At 44.3% G+C, this 14,859-nt stretch overlaps 1 protein-coding gene across 3 annotated transcripts in view; it reads right to left on the bottom strand.

Annotated features, from left to right (window-relative positions):
- pip5k1ca (phosphatidylinositol-4-phosphate 5-kinase, type I, gamma a) overlaps window positions 1-14,859 on the bottom strand; it is a 43,699-nt gene that overhangs the window by 22,096 nt on the left and 6,744 nt on the right. For all 3 annotated transcript variants that reach the window (XM_047587240.1, XM_047587241.1, XM_047587242.1), the window contains exons 2-6: window positions 5,747-5,778; window positions 4,831-4,917; window positions 4,560-4,690; window positions 4,334-4,451; window positions 832-984 (exon numbers count right to left, since the gene is read on the bottom strand). In XM_047587240.1, the coding sequence (XP_047443196.1) occupies window positions 832-984; window positions 4,334-4,451; window positions 4,560-4,690; window positions 4,831-4,917; window positions 5,747-5,778 (521 nt within the window). The remainder of the gene's footprint in view (window positions 1-831; window positions 985-4,333; window positions 4,452-4,559; window positions 4,691-4,830; window positions 4,918-5,746; window positions 5,779-14,859) is intronic.

Below are 14,859 nucleotides of genomic sequence, written 5' to 3'. Positions count from 1 at the left end.
GCTACTGCCGCTCCACGTGAGCCTGAATCCCACTGCTTTCATTAAACCACCCGCTCAGACCCAATCACACCTGTGAAAACGCCTCGGAGCACGACCAACGGTGGAAAAAGGTCACGGCAAATGTGCCGAGCCCTTAACGTCCCCCTGCGTGATTAAACGAATTCCTGCAGTGGTCTTTGCCCCGCAGCACATGAATAAACACAGGGCTGAGAGATGCTCGGCTGCTAGCATGGACATACATGGAGCTGTTCCTGGTCGACTTCATTAAGCGAATGTTGGAGAACGTCACGCTCTGTTGGGCTTAAGTGCGGCACATCCGGCTACTGGAGGTACACCACCAGCCCCTCGTCAAAAGGTCTCAGTCAGAGACGATAAGTCTGTTGTGTTTGCTTTATATGAGAGAACGTCGAGCCTTGAAGAGAGATTTCGAGGGTCTTATATAAAGCATGTAACAGATATAAACAACAAAAGAGAGGTCAGCACTTAAATGAAAGTGTGATGGATGAGTGTGTGCAGCGGCCTCTGACAGGCTTCTCTGCCTCTTCTCCAGCATCAGCAAATCCTGTACGGCTTTGATGGACAGTATGGGCTTATTGTTACATCTGTACACGTGAGTGATGCCTCCAACAAATGACAAAAGGACCAAAGCTCAGCAGGAAGAAAAGAAGAAGCGTAGGTCAATAGCTGAAACGTGCCGGCAGCTTATCTGACCATTATAAAACTCTGCTGAGCACATTTTTCTCATTTTCTTCTCAAATGACTCCCACTTTAGAGTCGCCATTAAAGGTCTCCCTCCCACTCATGTTTTGACTGCACGCGCATTTCTCTCACCATGTAGTATCCAGGCAGCAGTTTCTGTAAGAACTCGGCCTCCTTGTGCATCACAGTCTTGATGATGAACTCGTCGTCCTTGGTTAGATAGAAGACCGAACCGCTGGCTCCGGGGTTGGACAGCTCGATCAGAGGCTCATTACACAGGGAGTACTGCGGGCACACAGAAACAAACATTCAGCCACCACAATGATGGAAACCTTGAAGTGGAATAAGACTGATTGCGAGTGGAAAAACTCTGCACAAATAAAATGAAAACAATCAAAATAAAGAGTCGTGTTAGTGGTGGATACATTTTTTTAGCCTGCAGTCATTCATTCAACGTGTACAGACTGAACCTTTTTTGAACCGGTCGCTATCGGCAAATTCCAAAGATAAAAAAGTGTTTTCCGTGGTTTCAAAGGGATTTGAGGATCTGATGATTTTGATAAAAACACTGAAGATAGTGATATCTGTGTAAGTCTCACCGGCTCTGTGAATGTGTGTATCTGTTTGTTCAGACTTAACTGAGTTATGACTCGGATAAGAAGTAGCTTACATTCTTTAATTGCTTCCGATCCACAGCAACTGTGGCCCAAACGACACTGTACATGCAGTGCATGCACCTTTCCTTCAGTTTGGAAACCTCTTTTTAGATTGTAGTTCATGTAAATGTCACCAAAAAGTTAAGAAAAAAAAAAAGTCACTCAATATAAGACTCTGGTGATATCTCCCTGTCAACAGCATGTTAATGGAGCGTAGCACTCTGGCTGCGGCTGCCTTGTATCAGAATCTGCGAGCCGGGAGTTGCCTGCGGAGCTGAGGATCATTTCAGAAAAGCTGAGCATCCAACACAAACAGCAGCCTGCTGAGACACGCACGCTGTGAAACAGAGCCAGAGTTTTAATATCAATAAAATATACGGTACACACTGAGAGAACCATCATGTAGAGACATCAGAAAGTGTGGATGGAAGTACAGCCTATGATGGAGCAGAGCGGAGGCAGCACATACACATGAGTTTGACTCACTGAGATTAAAACACACACATTTGAGTTTTTATTGCCACAGCTTCGCTGCGTAATAAACTGCAGGAGATTTACTGCATCAGGTAATAACAGGAGAGAAACATCTCCTCAAGGTCCCAGCCACCTGGACTGAGCTGGGAGAATCTGCCTTTTCATATCATGTTCTTCTTCTATTTCCTATAAAGTCGCCTCTTCAGATGATCAGCTAATCAGCACGTTAGCGCCTTTCTTCCTCTCTGCCATCTAACCTCTCCTCACATTACAAACATTCTTCTGTTGAGAGTCTGATGTTTAACTTCATACCTTTTTTTTTTCTACACGGGATTGGAGGAAAAATGTCAAGAATGCTGTGGCTGACTTGAAATCGAAAAACAAAGCAGGAGCCTATCCCAGCTGCTCTTGAGCGAGGAGTGGGGTACGACCTGAGCAGGTCACCAGTCTCACACGGTTAACGGAGGGAGATAAACAACGATTCACACAGACGAGCACACCTACGGACAATCTGGAATCACCAATTAATCAAACAAGCATGTTTTCAGACAGTGGGAGGAAGACGGCGCACCGGGAGAAAACCCACACAGACAAACAGACGCATATAAAGTCGAGCTGGAGGCTGTCGCAATCTCCACACAGAGAAGCCTTATTTAACTGACGGAAAGGTATTTTTGCAGATGTGATGGTACTTTAATAAACAGCAGAGCTAAATAGATATTTATCTACCTGCTGCCTATACTTTGCAACACTAAAGAGTCAACTATATTATGGCTTCTGCAGCTGTTTTTGTGTCTTGGAATGAGCCGTTGCAAAGAAGTCAGCTGCCTAGTCTGGCACCACTTAGACAGACATCTACTAGATTACTAACTAACCAGGTTCCTCAGAGTGTGATCTCTCCTGGTTATCTCTATGAAGAGCAATAAACAAGCAGCAAGAACGTTGGCTGCCTGAGATCGGACATCACCCGAAACTGCTCACAGCTTCATCTGAGCACTTACCAACCAGTCTGTGGACGGCCAGTGAAATATCAATGAGGCACATCAGTTTTACGAGTTGTTACACCTGACAACTCTTCTGCTTATACACTACCAGCCAAAAGTCTTAGCACACTTCAATATTTATTTCTTTTTGTTATTGAAATGCATGCAGTTGAATGTCTCATTTTACTTTGAAATGAAAGCATAGATCAAATAAACAACTGAAGTTAAAAAAAATCATTGAATCAATATATAACCCAAAATATATTCTAAACCCTCAACTCATCAAAGTCACTGATTTAACATGTGAACACACTTCTTTCTTTCTAAAATGGAAATCTAATATTTTTTCAGAGAGTTATTTTGTTGCATAAGTTCCCAGAAATGTGTGGCACTTGTACGATGCTTTGCTTTCACTCTTCTGTCCAGTTCATCACAAACCTCCTCCATAGGGGTTCAAGGTCTAGAGACTGAGGCCGGCCCCCCCATGTCTTCAAGCTTTCCACCTTGTTTTTATCCTGAAATAGTTCTGGTATAGTTTGGAGAACGAAGCCCTGACCAACCAAACCAAAGGATACTGTGCGCTGTCCTAAAACTTCACACACACACACACATATATACATATCTATATATATATATATATACACACACATAATTTCCCAATTATTTATGTAAAATGTATTCACATAGTTTCAGGCATAGCTGTCATCTGTTGCTTGTTTCCTTGTGCATGTGTGGGCGGTTGTGTGGCCTGGCAGCAGCTTTAACAGAGTTTTTGTTTCCACCTCCAAACCCCGGTTACACCCAAGGCAAATATAAATGAGAACATAATGCATCTCTTGTAACGATGCTCCTCCCGAACACCTCGTTAGGACAGAAGCTCTTTTAAAGGTCGACTAGTCTGTTGTGGAAAGGTATAATAAAAAAAAAATGAACGCCATCTACTCTACCAGACTAAATGATGGCACCAAGACCACCTCAGGAACCTAATTAATAATAATGAGAAAGAAAGATTTAGTTTGTTTCTTAATGACCAGAGTCATAGCAGAGTGCGGTATAACAGTTTGATGATCACATGTGTCCAGGTGTTCGGTGTGGACATGTAGAGATGAGGGACCGAGGCCTGACTGAGAGAGGTAAGTGGCCACGGTGCGGTGCTTCCACGTGGCTGGAGTACCGATGCATTGAAGAAACGTGCACATGGAGAATGCATAAGCACTGACAAAGCGGGGTGTGTGTGTGGAGCAGGACTGCTCAGGGAGGGCTGTGCATTGAATCATGCAGCCTCCAGGTCCTCCACACTGACGGGGAGAGACAGGCTTTCCTTTTTTAAAACAACCCTGTCCGTCTTTAGAATTTAAAGTCAGTTCATGTCTGTATTCATATGTTTTTTGTTCAGTTTTTCTTTTTGTTTCTGCTTTTCAACGCTCAACACATCATTTCTAACACATGTAACGCTCATGTGAGGTTACCTGTTTATTTAAATGAGCTTATTTAGGAACACAGACTGGAGTGAAATCTTACCAGGTAGTCATCTGGCCTGATGCCAAACAGCTCTCTGAAGTAGCGGAAGGCCACAGGAGCGTACGTTTTAAAGCGGAAGTCCGGGAAATGATGGGCTGGAGTGAGGTTGCTCCCTTCACTAGATTGAGAAAAATCAGTCAATAAAAAAACACCCACTTTAGTAACTACACACATTCATAGCACACGTCCTCTAATTAATAGCATTTTGTTTGGGTGTACTGTCGACCTGGGGAAAAAGATGCTTTCCACTACGTAGAAGTCCTGCATCAATACGTCTCTCTCAGGCTTGGAGCTCAGGTTGCCCACTGTGTAACCGATGCCCAGCTGGATGGCACCTTTCAAGGCTGACGATGTGGTCTGCAGAGGGGGGAGGGAGGGAGACATATCAATGAAATACTGCCTTAGAAAAATCATCCTGGCTCGAGAAATAGGACAGAATCACGGCTGTGGTTTCTGTCTAAAAGTATTATCCATGGAAACAGTGCTTTCCACAGTACCTTCTTGTAAGTAGTTTCGCCTGATGCATCCACCCCTCTGTGGCCAATCTTCTTCCCCTGACCAGGCTGGCCTGAAGACGAGGGCATCTGATGACACAAAGAGAGAGTGAGAGTGACTCAGGGGCATTTCAAGCTTTGACAGTTCACTGAGCAGGTATCCATTCATTCTGAAGCACTTTTGCTAATCAGTGAAATGTACCTTATTAATCAAACTCAAACTGTGCACATCTTCACACCTGACTGTGTGCTTTATAATGTAATCTGACTACTTAATAGTAGAAGCTACTCTGAATGATTTACATTTCAGCCAGTGTTAACACTTGATGACACTGTTAAGTAGCGTTCATTGAACTTAATGTTTGGTTTAATCTGACCTTTAAGCAGTATTAAATACTCCAATTAAATAGATTGTTCAATACTTTAAAAGGTTTGCTTTAAAGTAGCGGGCAGTATATCCCAGATGAATGGGATTTACCAAATTAAAAGGATTAAGATCATGAGAGCCAAGTGGTTCAGCAAAGTCAAAGAAAACGATGCTTAATACTTTGGACTGGTCTGGTGTATATATTCATGTATATATTCATGTATATATTCATGTGTATATATATATATATATATATATATATATATATACATATATATATATACATACATATACATATATATACATATATACACATATATACTGCATATATATACATGTATATACATATGTATGTAAATATGTATGTATATGTAGATGTGAGGGACATTATTTGAAGCCAGTGTTAAAACTCTATGATCCTTAAATGAAACCACTATGGCTTTACTTTTTGTGCCTAAAACCAAAGCGGAGGCTCGTACTGATCAGTGGCAGATCAGAACAAACAGAGAAGCCCAACGGAGCAGATGATCACTGAGACAGATGGCGGCTCACCTCTGTGATGAAGGCTTTCTTAGCGGCAGCATCTGAAAGAAAGAAAAAGAAAAATACTGTGAGTGGCTCTGTGATGGAGAGGCTCCAATTCTCAGCGTCCTCGGTGGTTTCCGTGTCTGAGATGAATCCCAAGGGGTGACATGATAACAGTGTCAAACACAACGACAGGTGACTGTAACATCAGCTACGCAGGCAGCAGGTCCTTTTAAAGCCTCGTGTACGGCTCTGTGTTTGTGACTGGACGCGCGTTATTGTTGCGACAGCGGCAAGCGGCAAACTCAGATGCCGAAAGACGAAGCCAACGTGGCTGGATTTAACCAGTTATTACATATATTACATTATGGATTAAAGCTATGTATAATTAAAGGTGTAGCCGCTTTGAGTGGCAGGCGCGTGCCAGCTGTTAACCTTGGCATCGGCGTCAACCCCGCTCATGTTCCACCTTTTCGTCTCGTGTTTCAATTAGCTGGGAGTTGGACGGACTTGAGATTTGGAAGATGCCGGGGCACGGAGCCTCTACATGCCTCTTCAGGAATCATTGTGTATACAATCCATGCATCAGTCATGGTGAACTCATGGTTAAAATCACCTACAGCCAGTAACAACCAAATGCTAAAAGCACACGCTGTATTGTAGTAAACGTCAGAAGCAGAGCACTGTTACATCTGCTACGTTACGACCATTACTGGTCTAATAACAGGATGAAGGCAGCAGAGAAAGGCAATCAGAGAACTGTTTTCAGCAGGGAGGCCTGAAATAGATGTTTAATTATAGACATATAACGCTCAGCATGATAACAGAAAAAGGGCCAAGCAAGGCACGAAAAAGAGAGACCACAAAATGAGCAAGTGGAATTGTGGAATGAAGAGAGTGGACGGGAGACGTCTGATTAATTCCCTCCCTGTTGTCATCATAACCACTATCAGCCGCCCAGATGGTGGAATTCATGACCAAACAGCAGCAAAACCGTCTGAGTGTTGAGACCAATATCACAGATGGACCAGACTGTTAACATGTTTAGAAACTGTTGGACACCAGATAAAGAATCAAGATCTTCACGACTGCACTGGTTTCACTTACTGTAAGATACAACGGCTTCCATGCAGCTGAGACATACTGGGAGCCCCTCTGTGTTTATGAGCAGATCTGAAGGTTTGATTTAGGTGGATAGGAATAAAACGTACCATTTACACAGGCATTAGACTTCCACGTGGTTACTGACTAATGTAAGAGATTACACCAGTGTTTTCTGGTCAGAATGCCTCCATTAAAGCCGGAGTGGTTTTACCTGAGGACGTCCTGTGGTTCAGAAATTACCTAATTCACTCGGGATAAACAAACTGGGTGCTTTACTCAAATTCACATTCCGTTGTTATGGCTCCGCTACTTTCCATCGCACTCCACTGCATCAGAGACTGTTTTAATTACTCATTAATTACTGATACTATTTATCAAGAAGAAATTACCAATGGCCTGGCGGTATTTAAATCAGCTCCAACTTTGCCAATGAACACATTAATGCTTGATTTAACATCTCTAACATCTGTCCAAACTTTGAATTATAGCACATCCTTCCTAATTATTAACAGACGCGAGGCAGAAAGAAGACGCAAATCAATTTTTCAGTTGTGAAAAAGTAAAAAATTATTAGTGGGTAATTTGAGGTGTAATTTTTACTTTACAGATCACGGGCATGGACGATCGCACATGATTAAGATCACAGATGACCACCGTGATTATTAGAAATGACCAGGTAAAACTAGTCCTGGTATATCTGCATGTCATAATGCCTGACTCCTTTATTTGTATTGTAATCTGGTTTGGAAAAAAAAAGTTTTGGGTGATTCAGATCTCATCGGACATAAACAACTCTGAGTAATGTTTGATCAGCTTTACGGTTTAAATCACAAATGCCTCCATGTTTTGAGGCAAAGCACCTTTAAAGAAAGCGTTCAAGGCATGTGCATTATCATTGTGAACAATTCAGGCTAAATAAGGATGCCCAGAGACGGAAGATGACTTTCTATTTGGGTCTTCCTCTAACACTGTGAGTCCCACACTAGCGGGGACAGTAACAGCTAACCTAGTGTACATAACCCAGTGTCGCTCAGGAGTGGGAATATATGCTCGCAGCTTGACTCTGTGTTTGCAGCTGACCTGGTAGCCAGCCTCTCAGCCTCTGTGCGCCTGTCAGCCTGCCTCTCGTGGACGCCCATGTGACTGAGCCACAGAATAGCCAGTTTGCCTCCCCTCCTCCTGCTCCATCCCGCTGTCTCTCTCCCTCTGCCCCACACATATTCACACTGGGACGAGCAAACCAATCGTGCCAATAGAGCTCCCTGCGAGCTGGAATATCACGGGAGAAAAATCGGAGGAAAACAACCCAACACCGACATGCTGATGGAGGAATGTTTGCAATGCAGATAATTTAAGGGGAGGCTCTCCTGCTTTTTTCTGCCATGCCTATTCATTTGTGACTGTGTGTGCATGCGGGCGACTGGCTGGGTTAGTGTCATCTGTACATCTTACTCCAGCCACTTCTCTTTCTTTCTGCATGTCTACACCTGTTAGGACAGCTCTTACAGTATGCAGAGACATGGGGGTGTGTGTGTGGAGACTTGAGTCCAAACACGTGCTCCCTGCTTGATTGCGAGCGCCGTGACAGTTTTAACAGTAACACGGCCGTATTTGAACCCACATAGCGCAGTCTGACGGCTGCCTTTTTGACATGCTGCTATCAATGTTCTGCTCAGGCCGCGCATCTAGCATCAGTCTGACTGTGAAGTATTTATGAGGCATTTTTCAACCTGTAAACGTCTCCAAAACCCTTTCACTAAATCAGAAGCTGACATGTTGTTCTCACGTATTGATTTATGAGTCATCACATACAAATTAAAGGCGCGTTAACTGAAAAGTCAACTAATCTAAAAGGTGTCTTCAGCAATGAACCTTTCTTACACCACAATGTCATTTGCGTCATCATCTCTCCATGTACCTTTAACAGGAACCCTTGTGGTTCAGTGTTAAGAGGCTGCAGAACGAGGACACGAGGAAAAATGAGCCCTTCACCATAACGCTGCGGCGAGCTGTGGAGTTCTTCAGGGGACGGAACAACAAATAGGCCCTTCCAAATAAATAGCTTCTCGCCGAACCTGTTGCCTAGCTAGACTGCTGGGTTATGGCTTTCTTACGACCCTTAAGTGAGTGGTCCATTACCGGCTAGTGATGGGCGTGAGAGGCGAAGTGAGACACAGACCTGTGCGCATTACTCTCACACATAAAAAGCTGCGCGTGATGCACAAATATGATCAACTGCTCATATGCCCAGACTCACGGCACAGCTTCAGCGAACCGTGGCTGTTTCCAGTTCATGCAGAAGCGTCCAAACAAGAGCGTCCAAGAGCTTTTATGTTTACTCCACAGAGTTTAGCCAGTTCATTAAAATGGTAATGCATGTGTCACAGCAGAGCATCCACTCTGCCTATATGTACTAACATCTGATCAGTCTATTAATCAATGTTAAAGCAACACACTGGACAACAGTGGATATTTCTGTAATTAATCAACCTGTAAATTATGAAAAGCGTTTCCATAAAGTCGTCACAATTCATGGAAGGTCTGCAACAGCAACACAACCACATAAAAAGACATGCAAACACATGTGGAACTGACTCGTGTCCAAACTTGCTTAAAAGGACGGCGTGGCTCCTGAAGAAGTCCCTACATGGATGCCTTGCATCAAAAACATGTGGGATAATCTGCTAACTTGATCTTAATTCCAGACGTTTTTCACTCCTCTATTAAAACCTTCTCCCAGTAATGTAATGTGACATCCGCCTCAATAACCTGCATTACTTTCTGGGTGGTGCTCTAGAGCTGTACGCGATAGATATATAAAGATATATCTGCTCCTGCCTCGTGCCTAGATTCCCTCACACGCACCCTTTTCCTCCCTCTTGTTTCCATGGCGCCCCAAAATGAGGTCAACCAGCGTTTTTATGACTAAGGCACGTGCGCCTGGAATCAGCAGACAGATGCCGCCTTCCACGTGTTGTTAAATGGGGCATTAGCACAGCCACGCAGACGTATACGGCGCCATGAACACCTATCAGCCATAACATTACGACCTCTGACAGGTGAAGAGCATCTTGTTATCTTGGCACCTGTTGATGTGTTAGAAGCAGGGGAAATGGGCAAGTGGCCAAATAGTGACGTCTAGACAACTGGGTGAGAGAGCAGCTCCGAAGCTGGTGCACTTTGTGGGATGCATCTGGTCTTCAAGGTCAATACCGATCAAAAGTGGTCCAAGGAAGAAAAGGCGGTGAACCGGCAACAGGGTCCTGGGTGGCCAAGGCTCGCTGACGCACGAGGGGGGCGAAGGCTGACCCTCACGGATCAAACAGACGAGCTACTGTAGCTCAAGCCGCTTCAAAATGTCATGCGCATAGAGCGGCGTCAGAACACACAGAGTGTCACAGCTTTAGCTGCAGACCAGTCAGAGAGTCCACGTTGACCCCGTCCACTGCTGAAAGAATCTAAGCAACTGGACCATGGAGGAATGAGATAACGTGGCTTGGTCTGATATGGTCTGTAGAGTTTTCTATTGCAGCATGTCTGGGGGCCTATTTGTTGCCTATCTGGCCTTGCCATTGCCAGGTGGTGATCTGTATCAAAGTAACAGTCACATAAATACCAGGACCCAGGTTTCCCGGAAGAACATGACCTCGTAATGAGATCATCGGTGTTAGTCAGAGCTCCTGACTGCAAGCGCACATACAAGAAAGGCTGAATATTGACACAATGATATTTAATGGCAAAGATATTACATACACCGATCGGCCACAATATTAAAACCACTGACAGGAGAACAAGGAATAAGGAAGACCTACACAGTATTCATTGTAATGTCATAATGATACGCCTGACTGGTGTATAACAAAACATCCAAACATTTGTGGTAGATTAGTGAACGCAAACAAAAAGAACCAACAACACAGGGCTGTCTCCTAACTGTTCCCACCACACTCTGCAGCAGGTAGTGATGTGTTTTACCGACAGAACCGTCTGACCCAGATCAACACGGGGACTCTCTGAGGAAGAGCTAAGTAACGAGGCCGGCTCTGACATGACTGTTTGTTATCTCAGCGGGGGCTCCGTGATGCCGCTCCAGTCGATTGACTTGATTGTTAATTTTTCATGCAACGACAACACAGCATTTTTATCACCGTATCAAAGTGCCTGACCCGACCTACAGGAACTCCATCAATTTTAAAAGAGCGGAAAAACCAACAAAAACCAACAACATCCTGCTGAGTACAAAGCGGAGTAAACTACCGTCGGCTCTCGTGACAGTATTTTGCCTGGTCGCCTGCTGTGGGATTGTAACATCATCTCCAACAACAGCGTGTGGTTGTTTTAGAGGAGAGTTCTACTGGTTCTCTCGTGTCCACGATGCTGTAGGAGTTCAGACGGGCAGAGCCGCCTCAAGGGCCTCCATTTTTAGAATATGTTCATACATGGTTAACCTCAGCCTAGTTCACCTCGCTCAGGAGTGTTACACAACAGCGTGGGCAAACTGATCCTAAATCAGTGTCATGGGGCGACTCCACCGTTGAGCCCTTGATTTCAGCAGCAGCCAGAGTGGCCCTCGTCCTCCGCCGCTGAATGAGCAAGAGGAGACTGTAAAAATAATTGAGCATCTCTGGACACACTCTAGTGTTATTAGTCTCCTCGTGTCTTTCATAATGTGATGTTTACTCGGCGCACACATGTAATAATCTCAAGGCCCAGGACGAGTCTGTGCAGGCTTTGTTTTCAGCCACACTGACCTCTTCACGGGTCTGTCAGCAGATGAGGATGACAGCAAGCTGTTTTATTATTGGGCTAACACTGTGTAAACAAGACGTCTCACATAATTACCTGCGATGGAAAAGCAAATCATAGCCGGGGTTCAGTGTTTAACCTTTACACTGTTTGAAGACATAGAAAATAACCTTTAGCAAATAAATAATAAAGACACAATCAGCAAAAGCCATCAAATTTAAAGCTCTATGTACAATTATTAATGGCTGAGAACAGTAGGAGAACGCCTTTCTTAATTAGCTATACGCTGAATAAATCTTGAATAGTATAATTAGGCAAAAGTTAAAGTTGATCCACACATATATATATACATATCTGTTTGGATCTATGTCAATATTTCCTCTTACTTGGCCTCCTCAATCAGCTATTTGGATGGCGATGCTTATTATTAAAGAGTCATCAGCGTCCTAATGCTAATCTTTTCAAAGAGGCTTTAAATGTTCGCTATTACAGCACTCTGGTAAAACACCACCCTTACAAGCTTATCCTCAGCGCTTCTGCTTGTAAACACACACAGGAGCGTTCACTGTCAATTAGGCCTGCTAATTACTGACTCTGTGATAAAGTCGGTTCAACCCAGCTATAGATACGCTATCAAAATATAAACTGGCAAGTTGGTGCCAGCACAGCACGTCCACAACCTTCTCTCCACAACCCACTCCCCTCGGTATTCTTTTGATTTACTGAACAACGTGGTGCCCACAGAGGGGAAAGAGACGCTCTGTCCTCTGCTGTCAGTCTGCATCATACACTTTGTACAATACGGTGAATGCGCGTAGGGAGCGAGAGGCTGGGGAGGACAGCTTTTTACTATGCCAAGCCATGCGTCAGGATCAATAGCACCAGGCGAGGAAGCGGACTTAATAAAAAGCTTCCCCGCTAAAGCTGGCTAGAGAAAAAAAAAATAAAAAATCCATTAGCCTCGGGCTAGATGACAAAGAACAGACACAGTGTGCATAAAGGAAAATAGAAATATGAGAATGTTTATTAACCTATAGAAACCTTGAGAATTACATCACATAGAGCTAATCGTGAGGCATTTTATTTATTATTTGGGCTGTTTTTTGTAGCTGATTAAATGTTGTAGTTGCTTCATAACGATTGACCACAACATGAACTGATTTACTCTGTTTACTCAGTGTACTCCTTACATACTGAGCGACGGGTTGGGTCTGTCGGCGCGGCGGCTGCTCTGGTCAACCCTGAAATATCTGAACAAACATTTGCCATGAAAGCCTGGGGAGAAACTGACCCTTTAGATGGCAGTGTACCTACCTACACAGAGAAATACCACTGCAGTTTCACGTGCCTTTCCCTTTTTCATTTATCGGGAAAATCATCACACGCCCACATTCTTATCCAGAATGAATAATTGAAGAATTATAATTCTTCAAAGTTCCCAATTAGAGTCTTTACTGCTTCACAGAGATCCCGTCGTTGTTCCGTTTGCTTCCAGATCACACCTGAACTGCACCAGACTGGAAGCTGTGAGAGACCGTCCTTTTCAAACACACCTGGTTAGTTTGCTCAGCCTGCGCCAGGGATTGATGGACATTTAACACCAGAACAAACAGGCTGCACTAACCGGCCAAATAGTTTAGGCGGAAGCAGCATTAATCTTGAACTTTTAAAGGAAAACAATGGCTGACTAAAACAATGGCTAAATTGTAAATGGTTTAAACTGAAGCAACAGGACATAACTGAACATCTTTGGACTCTTCCAGTGCCAGGATTTGTTGTGGTTTACACTAGCAGACAGAGAGCAGCCTAAATGCCGTCCAGACTATGGTCACTATTGCTTTACTATCCATAATCCAAATCCCGTCTTCTCTCCAGGCTATGAGACTGTCTGGATTATTGGGATAAGATGGGACTAATGCAGGGACAGGTGGAAGCTAAGAGACTGTCTGTCTCTTTCTCTGGGTTTCTGGACGTCTCCGTGCCACTGCTTTGGTGTGAATGAACATAAAACTCAGTCTCTGTGACCAAATCACAAAGAGTGATTATTTCTTTAACGCAAGCAATTACACTCGTGTCACAAAAGAATCCTTCAGATAAGAAACATCAATAAAACGTCACGTCTGCCGATGCTCTTTGAATTAAACATTCAAAGTGACTACGTGAAGTGGTTCAAATGACTGGCCCAGTTACTGACTCCAGGCTCCAGTCTGAGTCTCCGCACCGTTCAGAGGAGCCACGGACATGTAAATCTTAATTTCACACTGTGGATTGAGCTAATGGAACAGGTGGGTATGAAAGTGTAATTTCTCCTCGGAGGGGCCTGAAAGCTCAGCGGACTTTGAAATGGAAATTCAAGGTGAGGGGATGTAAGAGAGGGTTGTGTGCATTAAAGGGTACAAAGACAGGTCTAGTGTTGGCGGGAGGATTTCAAACGCATCACACACACACACACTTACACCACAATAATTCAATAAGACACTCAGCTGTGCAGACGTTTCCTCGTGTGTTAGTAGGAATCTGACATTTACCCACAGTGTGAGTCAATATGAGGACTGAGTCAGTCCACACACATAGTTGTAGCATTAGCATTTCTGTGTGGATGAGTTCAATTAATACTTCATTCTGTACTCACAAGGGGTTTCAAATGTATTTATACTGTTGGACTGACATGCTCGGTACTTCGGCGGGGAGGTCAATCTGCTCCTGGAGAATCAGACAGGGTTGCAGCATCCTGCTCTCTGGGCAAATCTAAAAACAGCTCATTCCTCCGGGCAAAATGACACACACTGTGTGCAAACTCTTATGCAATTTCAGTATATTTCCATCACCGAGCTCCCAGATCAGAACTGAGCTCGGTGATCCTTGCTGATCTTCAGAATACGGTGGGAGCTGTGGGGCGGCAGAAAGAGGTCCTTTTAAGGACGGAGGAGAGGAGAGGAGAGGAGAGGAGAGGAGAGGAGAGGAGAGGAGAGGAGAGGTAATAGTACTACCTGACAGAAACAAACTAGGTGGTGATCAGTCTGACTCCTGTGCTGCTGTGTAACTGCTGAGAGCAGCATCTCCAGCAGCCGTGGTGGTGACTCAGTACAGGCTAATCTGCTCTAACTACAGAAGGGACAGAGTTGCACAACAGCTCAGCTCACCGCTGCTCCCGTCACATCGTACCTGCACGGAAGAACCTACACAGCCGGCAGCAGACTCAATGCAGCATCTTGTCTGAGTGCAGAGCTGAAACCCAGGCTTCAGTACCAACCTTGTGCCTCTTCCGATGGCGACATATGACAATGTGT

Source organism: Mugil cephalus, chromosome 6, assembly GCF_022458985.1.
Source record: "Mugil cephalus isolate CIBA_MC_2020 chromosome 6, CIBA_Mcephalus_1.1, whole genome shotgun sequence".
Classification (NCBI taxonomy): Eukaryota; Metazoa; Chordata; class Actinopteri; order Mugiliformes; family Mugilidae; genus Mugil; species Mugil cephalus.
This window is presented reverse-complemented; position numbering and strand designations above follow the sequence as displayed.